A 17,125-nucleotide genomic window follows, 5' to 3' on the forward strand; every position below is an offset into this window, starting at 1 on the left:
AGATCAATAACATGCACATTTCTAATGTCAGAGTACTTAGCAATTTACCTCCATCCTCTGCCAGATAACTTCCAGGCAGACAATAACGTCACATTTGAAAACAGAAATCCTGATGCACCTTTCATAGAGGCGCATAGTGTGCTTTTACAGAAAGCTTGGAAATGGCTGGAACTCTTCGGGCTCATGTTTTGCACCACTGACTGGATTTGGACAGCTGCAAACTGGTTGTTTTTGTTGGGTGTGGGAGTTTTTGTGTTCTGCCCGTTTGATATTTCTTTAATATTTTTTCTATGATACATCTGTTTTTCTTTCTTTGGACAAAGTGGAACTTTCCTCAGGGAGGCAAACTTTATGTTCTGGGCTGTGTGAGGCATTTTAAATATTAATTTGATTCTGTTAGAGGACGAGGCACTGGCACAGGGTCTCTCCCTCCCAGTATCTCTCCCGGGGCAGTGCCCTATGAACAGCAAGCTCTGGCTGCAGCAGCAGCAATAAGAGACCCCAAGCTGCTGCTCGCCTCCTCTGGAGGAACTTGGTCTCAGCCAGCAAAGCTCCTTGGCATTAGGGGAAGTAGTAGCACATCGCTGTGACAATCCCCCACCTCCTTAACTGGGTTTATGTGCTATCTTCTTGCCTAGCCACCAGCCTCGGATGGCATGGATTGGGGGTGGTCTGGGCTGCAACTATGCCTCGGGTCCCCCCACTCTCCACCGTGCCCTTGTGCTAGCAGGGGGTTGCGAACGAGGCAATGCCCTATGGCACACTTGTGTGTCTGTGGCATGGCTTTTCAGCACATTCAGCCCTTCCACGATTCAAGAAAAAGAATTAAAAAATGATTAACAAGCTTGTAGAAATTTAATTGGCATTGTCCCAGGAGATACACTAGAAAAAAGGTTTCTGTTAATTTTTTTTTTTAATATTTTTTAATTTCAACCTTGCCCCTCTCCAGCTTCTAGAAAGATCAGAAACAATCCAGATTCTACATGCTGAAAGTTACCATTATCCCTGCTTAATGCTGTTCCAAAGAGGAAGGGGTGGGCATGCAGGTTTTCTAACTTTGTCTCATAGCACTGTTTTAGAAATGATGTTGATTGTACTTTCTAACTCAAATTGAAAAAAGGAAACATTTTCTTTTCAGAATTGGTTGGACCCTGCCAAGGAAATCAAAAAGCAGATCCGAAGTAAGTTTGTTATTGTTTGTGTGTTTCTTTCAGGGATTCTGGAAAACATTTCCTTCTTGTGTTCCCAGACCCCAGAATCTGAAAAAATCCTTTTGTCCTCCATACAGTTTTATCTGTTGTCTGCTGCTGACACTAGGCATGGCCTAAGTTTCTCAATGAGTGTGGTCTCTTACATATGGATAGCCACCTCGCAGAGGCCTGGTGGGCTACAAAACCTCTTCTCTCATTGACTCCAGCCTCCATTGTGACAAAGGGACAAAGCTGGTGCCCCCAATGTGGTGTCCCAAGCTGGAAGACCCCAGTGGGAGACCCACTAAAGAGCTGTAGTATCACTCGTTCCACTGTGGTCACAACCCCTCCAAGAGCCGTCCATAGGAAACGTGGGGGTGCCCTGTCACTGACAGGCAAGAGATCTGCCCCACTGGACGTCCCTGTGGTGTGAGTGCTCCTCGCCCCGGCCGCCTGCTCATGGGGGCTATGGGGCAGGTGGTTTGGGGCCACAGCCCCCTTGTCCCCACCTTTCAGTGTATAAGGCAGCATGGAGCTCGCTTCCCCCTGGGGTGATGAAACCTCATCTTGGAGCTGAAGTTTCAGAGTCATCTTCATCCTGTCTCTGGAACAAGAATTACCCACGTGTTTACCCCATAAAGAGTTCAGGCAGTTACTCAGGCTCGTAACACATGAAGTTCCATTACTGAAAACAACTTGACATTTGCAGAGACGCAAAAACCTGAAGTTTGACATTAAACAACATAACCCTAGGGACTAGGCCGTGTATATAAGTTATTTCTTTATGTTACTGATATTTATATCAAATCCAGGAACACTGTTAGTACTCCACATTGAAATGTTTTAATGATGCAAAGATAGTGCTCTAAAATATCTTCCCTTCCTGCATGTCAAAAGCTTGAACTTTGCTTCTAAAATGACCATTCAATTTGTACAGAATCAGTCAATTTTCTGCTTCACGTGAATATTTTAAAAAGCCCCGTTGTTAAATTTAGCTGTCTGCTGCATTAGAAATTCAAAAATGTCTGGAAGGAAAACTGTGTCAGGGCTGCCAGGCTTGAAACTTGACCTGCCTTTTTTTTCATCCTCACTTTTTCAAATTGATGAAATGTTTGTGTGTGTTACTTTTTTTTTTTTTTTTTTTTTTTGGCAGGAAAACCTCAGTATTTTTGTCTTTGCAGGTTTTGTAAATAACCTAGCACTTGTGCTTTTACAAGCAAACACATCTGGTGGTTCACATTTTTTGGATCAGGTCTGGCAAATGAGTCATTCTTCTCTCTGTAATTCAAAGGGTTACTTGACACTGACTGCAAAGCTTCCTCCGCTTCTCTGAGCAACTGCACCTTTCCACCAGTATTATTTTCATTACAAGTTAAATGATCGGCAATGAAGAACAATGAAAATCTGTGCTCCATTGTATGCCTTTTTTCAGTCCGTGGAGAAGGTGGCTCTGGAGAGGAAGGTGCTGTAGACCTTCTTGAGTCAGGTTATGCTGATTGTCAATGCAAGTAAAGCAGCTCAGCTTCAAACTGCTGATGTGAAATGCATTTAATATGTGCCCAAGCCATGAGTTGGATAGTGAAAGGTAGTGACAGCGAGAGATTAAGCAGGGCAGAAAAGTCTAGTCCTGGACATGGAGCTGGGGACAGTTGTATTTGCAGGAGATGACAGTGATAATTTGCTTGCTCTGGAGAATTCACTGTAGAATTTTGGAACAAGAGAAGTATGGAAAAGTAGGACTCTTATGCATGATCCTTTTCATGAGTGGTAAAAAAAAAATACATATATCATCCTGCTTACTGAGTGCTGTACTGCACTCAGATGTTCTTGATTCCACTGCAAACAGATTTCATTCCAGTGTCTAAGAAACAAGGTCATCGCTGTGTTTACAGCCTCTGGTTCACATCCCATTAGTTTTAACCCACTATGTTTTATTTTAGCCCCTGTAGTTCAGGGAGAAGGCTTCTTACTTAGTTACCTTAACTGGCCATGCTCCCAAGGGTTATAGAGTAGGTTTCATTTATTTTTGTGTGTGCTGGAAGCATGGGCACAGATTTTTCAGGCTGTGGTTTTTGAGGCCCCCAGCCCTCCACTGTGGAGGGCAGCAATGGGACCGTGCCCCATCCTCACTGCTGGCCAAATCTTCCTTCCACCAGGTTTTATGGTGCAAGGGAGTGGAAAAGGTCCTGGAATAAGGAGCCTGAAAATTTCACCAAGAGGTGAAACCCTGATGGTAAATGTCAAAGACTTATTGTGCATACAGCTGGTTTTCTTGGGTTTTCATGGATGACCATAGCAAATGGGACTGGATAGGATGAGATTTCCTTGAAGTCTCTAAGTAAATACTCCCAAACATCCAATCAGGAAAACCTTACAGCATTTCCAGGCAAGCAGATGTTCACTCTGCCCAGAATATAAGCTTCCTATACCAGAGAGTGTACCAGATACACCACCAAGACCCATGTTCATTGGGAGTTACCTAGGCACAGGGTACTTCTGGATCAAAGATAGGGAAAAAACCTTGCTCTGCAGGGTTTATAAGGAGGAATACTGTTTTTCACAGCATTCATGAGCACTTTGTCATTACACAGCCAATATGGGACCTTTTGAGAGATTTATTCTAGTTAGATTTGTAATTGGATGTCAACACATTTCAGAAAACTCAAATGTCTGCTTTGGCTTTGGTTACAGAAATACTGTAACTTACAGTAGAACTGCAGGTGAAGAGGTGTATCCTGCAACAAAGGCCTCAGAGAAAATCCTGTTCATGAGATACCACCACGTTGCTTGTTAACATGTTCTTGTTTGGGGTTTTGTTACTGCTTTTCATTTGCTTTAGAGATATGCACTAGTATAACCTCTCCACTTCTAAATAACAGCATTCATATTTACATTGCTGTGTTCAACACTTTCTGGTTTTCAGTCTTTGTATTCTTTCAGGACAACATCTAAAAGTAGCACTCCAAAACTCTTTTCACTAAATATTTGCAGTGATGCAAACCAGTTATCCCAGGGGTGATCTAAATTGACCAAAATTACTAACTGGGAATTTCCTGGTGTTCTGTGCTTAAGGCCTTTTTTTCAGCTGTGGTGCCTGTGTTTGTCCTTGCAGTTTTGTCAGCACAGTAATTTCTGCCTGCTGGCAGCAGGAGCTATGTGCTGAGGCAGCACCCTGAGATGATGCGGCTGAGCTGCCCTGGGCAAAGCCCATCCAGCACATCACCCCAATCAGCTGCCCGAGTGAACCCTAGCTTGCCATGTTTCCAGTGCCTGCGTTTTGGGGTTTTGGTTTTAACACATGTATAGGCTGTGTTTTCAGATGGTCAATTCCAGTAAACTTTTTTTTTTTCCAGACTGAATTTTTCTAAGTATTAGCAATAAATTGCTACTCCCTTAGAGCCCTCACTTCAGTGAAAATCTTACTAAATAAGAAAAGAGCTGTAAGAACTGATCTAATACCGTAATTATGAAACAGAAAAGAAGTATCATCAGAAAGATATACAGGAAAGAGATACCATATCCTGTTCTTATTAATTTCTTGACTGGGGTGTTTTTAAGTCTGCTGGTAAGTGAACAGCATGAACATCTTCATTTGCACTTACATTGTACTTTCAGTAAACCTGTGTTCTCTTCCAGGTGGTGCTTGGCAGTTTGCATTTAATGTGAAATTCTACCCTCCAGACCCTGCCCAGCTATCTGAAGATATTACCAGGTGTTTAAAGCATTAAATACCTTTCTAGAAGGGGCTTAAAAGCTGTTTCTGAGAGCGCTTATTCTCTAATTATCCAAGAAAAGGAATGTTTTGTATTCCCATTGGCTTTCTTTCTCTTACGAGCTTATGGAAAATATGTGATGCTTTGGCAGAAAAGACACTGTGAACAGTGTTTAGTCCTCTGAGCTCAGACAACTTTCTTTTTTATAATTTAACCTCAAAATCAAGCTTTTCCAATATGCATATTCTTGAGAGTTGATTTTAATTTTCACAGAGATGCTTAATGCCCCTTTTTGCCAGTGGTAACAAGATTTTACTGTCAGCAAAATGGTAACTGTGAAAGGAAAGAATGGGGATGAAAATGAGCATGCTTGTCAATTTTATGTGTCACTGGCTAGGTGTGCTGTTGGTGTGCATGGTATGGTGAGTGTGGTGGTAACGAAGTCAGGTAGCTCTGCAACCTGCACCTCTGCTGAAGGGAAGGATTTTTTTTTTGTGTGTGTGTAACTGGGTTCAAGACACAGAGGTTATATCTGCAGTAAAGTGCTTGGGAACATTTCCAAATTCCTCCTAACCCACCTAACTGAGTGCGTGTCCCAGTTCTCTATCAGCTCCATGTTGGGGTAAGCTGTGTTAGTTGTTACACCAAAAATCATACCTGACCTCCAAACAAGGGCATTCTGTCATCAGGCTTGTAGCAAAGCTTGTGGAGGACTCGGGAGCTCTCTCTCACCCTTAAATTCCCGAGGGAACTCCGTGCCTTAACCACAAAGCCAACACGCTTCACTTTATTTCTGGATTCTTCTATCTGGTGATTATCTGGTGATCCCTTGCACTGCTTGTCATTGTGCTTTTAACAGCATGTACCATTTAAATGTGTTTTTGAGAAAGCTTCATGGTTTGCTAAGGAGACATCTTTTGAACCGCTTGGAATTCAGCTACCCCTTAGGGAACATTATTTATCCTTAAAGAAAAAAAAATATCAGTTAGCAATATATCTCAGTGATTTATTATAGAAAACAATGGGGTAATTCACCATCTGGACCACAAAACAAAATAGCAACCCATTTTGTTAAGAAATCTCCATGCAGTTTTGTAAAGATTAATTAAGCATTGCTACCCACAAGTTAGGCAAAGGATGGTTTTAATTCTCATTATCCTTGCTAATGCCTGAAAAACCTTGAGCTTGGGAGTTTTCTGCCCGTCAGCAGAGGACCCCTGGCTCCTTGCCGCTTTGTTGCTGCTGGGCCCTGTCTGAGCGGTGGTGGTGCTCCCCTGCAGGTACTACCTCTGCTTGCAGCTGAGAGATGACATCGTGTCCGGCCGGCTGCCCTGCTCCTTCGTCACGCTCGCCCTGCTGGGCTCCTACACCGTGCAGTCCGAGCTTGGCGACTACGACCCTGACGAGTATGGCAGCGACTACGTCAGCGAATTCCGCTTTGCGCCGAATCACACTAAGGAGCTGGAAGATAAGGTGATCGAGCTGCACAAGAGCCACAGGTAGGATGGATGGAGGCCGTAGCCTGCCTTCAGGTATGTCCTGCAGCATAAGGAAATGTTGAAACCTGCTGTTGTGTACTTCTGAAGTGACGGCACTTAATAAAAGTACTTTTTGGACGTGACTCCTCTCTGTGCCTTCAGTTAGAGAAGAGATAACATGAAAGCATGAAAGATAACAGTGTTTTCACCAGAGCTTCAGCTCTGATAGGTGCCATGCTATTTAAGGGATACAGCTTCAGTTGTGACAGGCTGAAAATGTCTTCCAGGTGCTGGATTTTAATTCATGTTCTGTTTCCTTAACACTGATGCTAGAATTGGTTGCTTTTCCTCAGGGGAATGACACCTGCAGAGGCTGAGATGCATTTTCTGGAGAATGCCAAGAAGTTATCAATGTATGGAGTAGATCTCCATCATGCTAAGGTATGGACTACAGTTCTTCCTGCAGGGAGCCTACAACAGTCATCTTTCTCATGTGGCATAGTACTTGAATATGCATGGACAGCCTGATTTATTCTTTCTGGTTTGGGACAGGCAGATTGGGGAATAAATCACTGGTCAACATGAGGAAAGGTGGCTCCTGGGATAATCATAAATATTTCTTGTAACTGTAACATAATTTAGCCTATAGATTCAAAGATGTTGCACATCAACATTTCATGTTAATTGAACAACCAAATCCTTGGGAAAAAATACTGAATGGACACAGTAATGAGAAAGGATTTTAGAAGCTGTCCAAAAAGTGATCAATTGTCATTTCATTCAGCTACATTTTTCTATTTAATAAGGCCAAGTATGGTATCTTAGCTAGATAAGCAGATCATTTCTAACACTGCAAAGAATTCTGAAGCAATTATTTAGCTGTGCTGGAAACCTAATCGGATTGATAGTCATAGGGAGACAGCGTCTGGTCTCTCTTCTGAAGTGTCATCGTTGCAGTTGACTGGAAGGGAAGTAATGCTGCTGGAAGCGTTCTCCCATGACGAGGTGGTTTCTCTAATCATCAGCAGGTTAAGATAGGACCAAAAAAAATAATCATGCTTATTGTGGCTTGGGAAAGCCACCTGCCAGCTTTCTGTTTGTTCATGGCTTTTTTTTTTTTTTTTCTCCATATAAATAATTACTTCACTCTTCAATTTTTCTTCACTTTTCAAAGTAAGGTTGAGGGATTTTAACATCTCTGAGGTTAGCAAGCATCCTTGGCAATGAGTACTGAACAAAGACTTCTGAGCTGTGGAGAGCACTGCATTTCCTGTAAAGGTCAAATTTCTGTGAGCCTGTTTTTATGCTGCAGCAGATCCTTTCAAGAACTGAGATAAATTTGCAGCTTGGATCTTGAAAGGGCATGCAACCATGTCCCTGGAGCATTTCATAGGAACTGTGCATGTGTGTTACAGAATTCAAGGTAATCTTTTGTGTTCTGTTAATTGCCTTCACTGAAAATGAAAAATATGGGTATGGCTCAATGGGCAGCACTTGACCAGGAAGCATGCCACTGCTTTTCCTGTGTCTTGCAGATAGGTACAAAATCTTGAGGCACATTTGGAACAGAGATAGAAACAGATTGATGAATGTCACTCAGTAGCTTTTTTTCAACACCCTTTGTCCAACACAAAGAAATCTGCAGAACAGCAACAAAGTGAGTTCCTGCTCTAAATATGTTACAGGCTTCATTACCGAAAATTTGACATAGCATGGCATTAAGACCTGAGTATTTTTCAGAATACTGGAGAAAGGCTGTGAAATTTAAGACAGGGTGTCCTTAGGTAACCTTTCTTTTTTTTTCCCCTACAAAATATCAGTGTCTAGTTTTACTTTTCTGTTCTTCATATTGAAAGACTCAGAGCAAACGAAGTTGTTAGTCAAACCAATCTCTCTCTAAAGTGATGTTCTTAATAGAGAAAGCTGCACTGGTAACTGAATTGGGTCTGTCTGTGGAGTAAGAAATCCAATGATAATCTTGGAAACTGAGCTAAAAGTAGGAAAACTAGAATCTTCATGAGAAGCAGCACTTGGTTTTAATTAGGTCTTCTGGTGAGATGGGATAGTATCAGGCTGTGGGACCTGCGTCTCTATGGATGCCTTTTTGAAGTTGTGCAGTGGCAGATGTCTCTGTGTCAACGTCAATTCATTAAGGCTGTGCAGGTATCCAAGTTACTCAACAGATGCTGGGCTTGCCAACTGCTGTTAAAACTAGCTCTCAATTACCTAGCACAGGGCTACAATTAAGAATGTGTTCAGATGGATAGATTTGTCCTCTGGGCTGTCAGCACTCTGACAAAACCTCCCATTCGTATGCAGAGCTATGGGTATGTGCAGCTCAGCATCTTGTGCCTCAGACGTCAGAGCAAAGAGCGTTGTGTTCTGTGCAACTGCATAGCTCCTGAAAAACAGCCAAATTCTCCTCGTACTCGGGTTTTGTTTTACGCCAGTAGTATCACATTGAAAAGCAGTTTCTGACACCAAAAAACACAAAAGAAGCCTTGAATGGATTGAGGTCTGCTGCAAAGGTGGGGAGGAAGAAAGGAAGCACTTCTCAGCAAGGTTTTAAGAAAGTATACCAAAAGAAGCAGCCCCCTTCATCTGCAGCTACATGCCATATTTGAGCATGTGCGTTTCAAGCATTTTGCAGTCAGTGTGATCACAGACAATGAGATTTCATTTTTAAAAATGTATTCACTGTATTTAAACATTACTCTTTTCTTAGGAAGTTGTAAAACTGAAGTCTGCTGAAAAAATTAACTTTCTCTCTTCTGCAGTACCTCACAATGTTACCACATGAGAGCTTTATTTAGAAAAAAAGATGTCTTTTGGGGTGTTATACCATCATTGTTGGAACATACATCCTTTATTGATACATATTTTTTTAACACTGGAGTGACCTTGTGGTACTAATTTGTTGTTGTGTCTCTGACTTTAAAAGCATCCTTATTTTTTTTAATTCAAACTGTGCTGTAGCCTTTTCATCTGACCATGTGTGCCTTTGTGCTCATCTTAAAATATAATTAAATTTTCACTGCGTGCTTAAAAAATGTTTGGAAAAATAGCAGAAAATTATTAATTCACTTTATGATTATCATACAATGACATCTCCATAGCTGATTTTTACAACATTAAGTTATTTTAAAATAATTACCAGAGGACTCTGTGCTTTAAGGTGGACATTTCTTTTCTCTCGAACTATTAGTACTTAGCTAAATGAAAAAAAAATTTACAGGCTAGTGGTAATGGTAAACACTGAAGATTGGCTTGAGACTGAAGATTGACTTTGAGAAAAAAATCTGTCTGATTCACAAGGCTTAGTCATGGAGAATGGGTGATGCTGGGACTGGTAAATGTGTATGCAGTCCTACTTACTTTCAATCTTGTATTTATCCTAATGACCTTAAGAAGTAATTAAAGTGTTCTATATGGTTAATATCATTATTTTAATACCACCTAAAGTGAAACCCCCTCATTTTGGAGTCTTTCTAAAAGATGAGATAACTTCCATGACACTCAGGTTCTGATCCTGCCCAACCTTACTATTACTTGCATGAATGCAGTCAATGAGTAGTGTAGCTCTCAGAAATAAGGTCACTGTAGCTGACGCATTAAAGATTTGTAGCTCAGACAGAAGCACAGTAGACAAGAATCTATAGTACTATTGGATTTGAAGAGAGAAGTATTCAACAAAGTACATTGCTTGCTTTTCTAGGATTCTGAAGGAGTGGAAATCATGTTAGGAGTTTGTGCAAGCGGCCTCTTAATATATCGAGACCGACTCAGAATAAATAGATTTGCCTGGCCAAAGGTTCTGAAAATCTCCTACAAGAGGAACAACTTCTACATCAAAATCCGACCAGGGGAGGTAAGGGCAACCTGAAACTCTTCAGTGAACGAACCTTTTCCAAAAACCTGTGTTCTCATTGATTTGTTGATTTGTCATGTCTTACAGCCCTTTAACATTCCTCTTCATTTATATTTTTTTAATTTGTGCTGATTTTCTTAGGAAAGAGTAGGTAAATACTTTATTTAAAATACAGGTAAAATCTTCTTTGGTGTTTTTCTGTTTACATCCATGAACTAATGTAAACAGTAAACATGGTCATCTGCATGCAAAAAGCTAATCCGTGTTATGAATACTTTGGGCATTTAAGTAATGTATTGCTTATCCATGGAGTGCTCGTTATCCACCAACATGTTGTATATTAAATTAGTGTCTATTCATCTTGCACGGTAAGATGCAAACAGGCCATACCAAATTTTATAAGCATATCAGATTAGTAAATTTGGGGTCTAAGTCGAAATTTGGAGACTCATAAAAATGGAGTCCAGCATCCATCATTCAGCATTTTTAGTAGCTACATGCATTAGCCCTTCCAGGCTCATAGGAGCTCATGTTCTAACACGGAAGAAAGTGATGTGAAATCTCGTACAGTGAGTGCCCTCTCGTGGCTCAGCCGCACGCATAGCAAATACACCACTGGTAACGTGTGTCTGTCTACCTCATGTGGTGAGCATGCACTAACACAGAAATAAGATGATAAATCTTAGCAAAAATCCCAGGAAGAGTTCAAGATCATCATAAACAAAAGGGTCTCCATTTGAACTGCTGGAATAGTAATTGGACTGTGATGGATTAAAAATCCATGGCATAGTAATCAGACTGTGATGGATTAAAAATCCATATATATCCATTTTAGAGGTTGGAGCTATATAACAGGACAGAAATCACCTGGTTGAGGACTGGTATTTCTCCCTTAACGCAATATGGCAGTTGGGAGTCCTGAGCCAATGTCTCCAGTACTGGCTTCATAACTGACCTGGGAAATCTACTGAGGCCACCACCTGCATCGGGGCTTGAGCAGTTGTAGAGCTGTAAACCAAAATCCACAAACCTACATCCTCTGCCTCACAGCAGACACAGTCTTAGTCACCAACTTCCCAGTCTTGAATTTAATTTAAAAGACAAAAAACAAAACGAATAGCCACTGATGTTCCTTCCCAATGCCTGCAGTCAAGCTCTCCACCATTGATTTCCTACTGAGCTCTGCTGGTCTTGGTATGTAGCTTCCTGTGACCAGGTCATAGTTACTTCTGCAAAATGATCGATGCAGTCCGTTTCAAATCACATTTGATGATAATGTGATTCACCATCCCATGTGTTGCTTCCATCATCTTTATCATTTTGTTGTTTCCTGCCATGTTTCGCTCTGTCAGTTTCCCATAGAGATCCAGGCTTCCTTACAAGTGCCCTTCTGCCTACCTTTTCCCGATCACAGCAACACTATTTCACCTACTCAGCTATCTGCATGTAGCCATCAACATGTTACAGCAGTTGTAACTGTCACAGCTTTTGCATCTGGAATACAAATCTGCAGCACAACCCGAAGAGGTCACTTAGTGTCCCCAGCCAACTCTTTCAATTACCTGTTCCTTTTCTCATCCTTCCCAGGAGCTAAATTAGCTAAAAATACTGTGATTTACTAACTCTAGTTCTTTCACTGTAATTCTCCTTAATATAGGGCTGTGTGAGACCAGACTAGTCCCAGAAGACTATTGCTCCCCTCCAGGCTATTATCAGGCTTCCTACTGTTCTTTACACTGGTGAATTTAAAACAACAGGGTTAAAACACTTAAATGTTTTTGTTAGCTTTTTTTTTTCCCTCGGAAATCTCCCAAGTCTTAACTGACCTCTTTGTTACTATAGTGCATAAAACATCACTGTCAGCATCAAAAACCTCTTCCTCATTATCTAATTTTTCCCCAAAAAAAAGCAATCCCTGAAAGCTGCCTTTGTTTACTACTCACAGCTTCCTTCCCAGAAAGTAGTCTGTGGAGTATGTATGTATATGGTTATATACATGAGACTGTAAAGAGATTATATAGACAGAGGAAATGAAGATGAACCTGTGTACCTGTGCATAATATCTAAATATAGATGCACGGCATCAAATGTGTACTTTTTCTTTTTTCCCACCTAGTTTGAGCAGTTCGAAAGCACTATTGGGTTTAAGTTACCAAATCATCGTGCCGCAAAGCGCTTATGGAAAGTGTGTGTTGAGCACCATACATTTTTCAGGTATGTCGATTTCTTTTCCTAAAGGTGTGCCATAAAATGCAACAAAAAAGAACAATCTTGTTGGCAGAGACAAAACCCTTCAAAGCAAATTGTCATTTTGATCAAGAGGTGCCTCTGAGCAGAGAAGGAAAGATTATTGCTCCTTACAAATGTGAAATGTTTCACCCAAATTTTTCATAGTATTTCAATTAGATACTGAATGTTTAAAATCACCATATGATTCTAATTGATTGTTTTGTTTTATCTGTGCCATGATGTTGTCAGTCACTATACTTAAAAAGTCATAGGACTCTTCTAAACTTGTATAGGCAGAACAACTTGTATGGAAAGTTACTGGGAGATATGTGTTAAAATATATATATGTGTGTATACTGGGAGATACATGCAAAAAAAAAAAAAAAGAGAGAAACGTTTTGACTTAATTACATATGAAAAATGCAGACGGTAATCAGCGGTGTAATATTTGGTCACCTAGAATAAGGAATCCATTGCTGTAATTTTTATATTTCTGAGGAAATTTGCAACTATGCATAAGCAGCTATGCTTTCGACATCTATGAAGACCTGAGAAAAGTTTGGGATAGTGGAATAAATGCAGTAACTAGTTTATGCTGAGATAGTCAGCAAAGAGATTTTTAGCAATGAGAACCCAAAATGGTAAGCTTTTCAGTGGCATGAGAGTGTCCAGTGTTTCCCTCTCAAGATGTTTGGGAGGACTGAAGAATTTCTCTCCTTTCTTAAAACTTTTGGTTCAAGTTGTCTGTAGATTCGTATGAAACACTATCTTAGTATCACAATATCTAAAAAGAAATTGTGCATTTTTTGTGTGTTTTTGATTTTTCATGGAAAATCAATTTTTAGAGCATAAATTCCATAGTAGGAGAATGGAGCAAACTTCAGCAAACGCTGTAGCCATAATACAGTGGGTAGGAAGGCTCTGACCTGAAAAATGTTTGCATCTCTATGAATGGATATGGCCCTGTGGTCTTAGCACTTTAGCTAAGTGATGTTGTATGTGGAGCATTATTTGATCCCTTTCTCAGCACGGACCTGTGAGACACAGCTCCCAATGGCTAATGATATGCAGCAACGGTCTTCTCCCCTCTGCAGAAGTAGTAGGCTGATCTGTGGAGGAATTGGAGTAATCCCTATATGTCTTGGTGTGTTTTAGGCTCCTGCTACCCGAAGCACCTCCAAAGAAGTTCCTGACACTGGGCTCCAAGTTTCGCTACAGCGGCAGGACGCAGGCTCAGACGAGAAGAGCCAGCGCGCTCATAGACCGGCCCGCGCCTTACTTCGAGCGGTCTTCTAGTAAACGTTATACTATGTCCCGCAGCTTAGATGGGGGTAAGGTCCTCTTAATTGACTTTGCCAAAAGTTACGGTCACCGTGGTCACTGCTTTAAATTAGATGTAAACCTCTTGTAATCTCATATCCCTCGAGCTTCTGCTGAGAGGAGAATGTGAGTACCTGCACGTTCACTGCATACCGGGAACGGAGGCTCTGTCAGTACAGCTGGCCCTTCTGCTCCTAATGACCTGTGCAGCATACAGCTTGTGTGGCAAGAGCGGCACTACTTACACTTGTTTGCATAGCTGAACTTCGAAATTAGGTTCATGAGGCCTTGCAACTGGAACATTCACCCAGGCAGTAGAGGGTAAAGTAGCAGGAAAGTGTCTCAGATGAAGTGGGATAGGCATCAGGTGCCCCTACAAAGCTTGCTAGCTTTCAACAAGGCATCTTCTGTGTTGTCATGGAGCCTTTTTTTAAATGACTGCCTGCAGTGGTTTTCAGGAGCTGTGTCCCACTTGGGAAGCCAAGGAGCCCTGAAGAGATGAGCAGGAAAGCAAGTCCTTGCCCCATGACTTCTGCTCCCTTCCAGGAGGGAGAAAACAGATAAAGACCTGACTGAGGGGCATCAGGAAGGTGGCTCACAGGTAGCCATGAGCAGGATACAGATAAATAATGTCCTGAATTTACTGCTACTGCAGTTACAAAGTGTTTGCCTGAAGGATGTTATCGGGAGCCCACTCTTCATGGGCCTCATTCCTTGGCCTCACCCCTGCAGATCCCTTCCCAGCCTGGGAGAAGATCAAGGTACCCAAATCTGTCACACTGGGCTTGCCCTCCGGAGCAAGTCTGGCTTCAACACTTTGGCAGGATTTACATGAATAACTGTTTTTTTGTTTGTTTGTTTGTTTGTTTTAATTTGGCTTTTTTTTTCCTATACAGGTGTTTCATTTAAGTATATGTTAAAATTCATAAATGAGTTATTTCCCTTCATAGAGTAATAACGCTTGCTTCTTGTTACCTAGTATCTCACTCTGATGAGTCCTACCAGGCTTTGTATGTACATCACTTTTGAGGGTGTAAGATGGAAAGTAACGTGTGCAGGTTAACAGTAGGTCCTCCTTCCTCCTCTCTTTTCCGTGATTCATGGAAGTCAAGGTTCTGCTGCTCCTTAGATTAGACCAACATCTGATGCAGTCTCAGCTACTTCATCAGCTGTTACTGTTGTCAGCTATTGAGAGAAAGTAGGTTGCAATTTATTTTTATGGAAAAAAATACTGAGACTAAATTTAGAATCACTACGATTTTAAAAAAGGTGGATTCTCCTGCAGAATATCACCAATGAATTGTGATGAATATAGCTGATGGTGGGGAGGGGGAAAAGCCTTGATTTAAAAGTACTAGTGACAAGCCTTCTTTTCTCCCCCTAAAGATGCTGCTTGTCATTAATTATTTTGGAATCCTCTAATTCTGATGTGCTTCTTGCTCGTTACCAAGCAACTGGTGACCTGATTGCTGTGCATGTGTCTCAAAGCAGAAATTACCCTTCTGCACTGTTTTGTTTGTAACATCTAAACAACATGTCTCCCTCTACTCGTTTTGCTTTCTCCCACCTCCTGAGCTCATATCCAAGAGACAAGATATCTGAAAGCTTTTCTCGAGCATTTGTTAGACTCTGCAAGGTTTTTATTATGCTAATTTGCCTAAGTGCAAATGGGGAAGAGAGTTTTTTTTTTTTTTTTAATTAATGCTTATGATTTGTTCACTAATGTTGTTACTGTAACACAAACATGCCAGTAATGTTCTGCATTATGATTACGCTGTGATCTTGGCCCTGTGGTTTGCTACGCATGCAAGTCACTTTGCACATTTGAATAGTCCTGGTGAATATGAAATCGGTTACACAGTAGTGAAGAGCAGGATCTAGGTATATATTAATATATTGATTACATTCTATCTGTAAATTTACTATTTATTTCTAAATCCTTCATATATATTTAAGTTTGCTGAATTGTCAAGCATTTACATCCTAAAATATTCCTTCCAGAATTTTTTAGGACAATGAGCTCACTGAACTGACAGACTTTAATACTTGATAATAGAAAGATGACCTTTCTTGATTTTCAGATATTGTGTTACATCAATATTGTCATTTCCTACAATACAGTGCATTACTTACCTTGCATTTGATCTGTATTGATATATTCTGACAGATTTTAAAAAAAAAAAACCTCTTCCATCCCCTCGGCTGATGTCATAGCTGTTTTTCTGTATGTTTTCTGCCTGATATATATGGCAATGCATTATTTTTTCTCTGATGTTTTACTACAATAGCAATGGCTTGCTAACATTTAACAACTGTGTAATGCACACATTAGCTACAGTAATGTGTGTATACACATCCATAATATATGTTTATGCATATGAAAGCTAAATGCTTTGTTTCACATAAACAGTTTATTTAAATGTATGCACATGCTTCTGGTTTCCTGACACATGACATAGTTGTGTTTTCAGCAATATCTGAATGTTTTACTAACCCAGCTTTTTAATTTTATGCAGCTTCTCAGCAAAAGCTATTTCAGACTTTCCCTCTCTAAATATTTGCTTTTAGCATCAGTGAATGAAAACCATGAAATATACATGAAGGATTCTGTGTCTGCTGCAGAGGTTGGTACTGGCCAGTACACCACAACAAAGGGCATCTCTCAGACCAACTTGATAACCACTGTGACGCCAGAGAAAAAGGCAGAAGAAGAAAAAGATGATGAAGAGGGCAAAAAGAAAAGAGCAGAGGAAGTCACCCCAGTCTCGGCAATACGCCATGACACAAAGGTAGAGTTTTTATTTTTTTTTTTTGTTAAACTGACCTGCCTGGAGAGTGCTTGGAGAGCACAGAATGATTAGGGAGGGAGAAGATACCTAATGCAGTAAGAGGAACATAAAATATACACAGTTATATGTACATGTATATACATGTCTTGAATCAATTTGTATATTTGTATAGTCCTTTTGCATGATGTTGTAAAAGCCAGTTCCTGCCTTGGACTGCTTTTGGAAAAGCAAACATTTATCAGTGTGTTTTTTACATAGCATTCAGGAGTTCTTTATGAAATATCCAGAAAATAGCCTAGAAGTGCATGTTTTGCTCTTTTGGTCTTCAGTTGTACTTTGACATTAGTATGGGCATCAAGTTCTCTATTTCTTGACAGGGCAACAAAGTAGTTCTGTGTCATTGTACATAGCTCTGTGCTTTAAACTATTGTATTTTTCTCATTTCCTTCTCATAGCAGTATGTTTCCCTCCATATATTTCAATGAGTATTTTTTTCCTTTTGGGTATGAATATACTATGATAAACATTTTTCTGGCTT

General features: G+C 40.6%; 1 protein-coding gene across 28 annotated transcripts in view; it reads left to right on the top strand.

The window, feature by feature from the left end:
* Positions 1-17,125, top strand: part of EPB41L3 (erythrocyte membrane protein band 4.1 like 3) — a 98,270-nt gene that overhangs the window by 57,593 nt on the left and 23,552 nt on the right. For 20 of the 28 annotated variants that reach the window (XM_040550082.1, XM_040550080.1, XM_040550079.1 and 17 more), the window contains exons 5-12: positions 1,139-1,181; positions 4,827-4,902; positions 6,184-6,402; positions 6,735-6,822; positions 10,097-10,249; positions 12,366-12,463; positions 13,634-13,809; positions 16,367-16,587. In XM_040550082.1, coding sequence (XP_040406016.1) covers positions 1,139-1,181; positions 4,827-4,902; positions 6,184-6,402; positions 6,735-6,822; positions 10,097-10,249; positions 12,366-12,463; positions 13,634-13,809; positions 16,367-16,587 — 1,074 coding nt within the window. The remainder of the gene's footprint in view (positions 1-1,138; positions 1,182-4,826; positions 4,903-6,183; positions 6,403-6,734; positions 6,823-10,096; positions 10,250-12,365; positions 12,464-13,633; positions 13,810-16,366; positions 16,588-17,125) is intronic. The other 8 variants (XM_040550107.1, XM_040550083.1, XM_040550089.1 and 5 more) reach the window with 1 other exon arrangement.

The sequence above is a fragment of the Cygnus olor genome, chromosome 2 (genome assembly GCF_009769625.2).
Source record: "Cygnus olor isolate bCygOlo1 chromosome 2, bCygOlo1.pri.v2, whole genome shotgun sequence".
In the NCBI taxonomy this organism is placed as follows: domain Eukaryota; kingdom Metazoa; phylum Chordata; class Aves; order Anseriformes; family Anatidae; genus Cygnus; species Cygnus olor.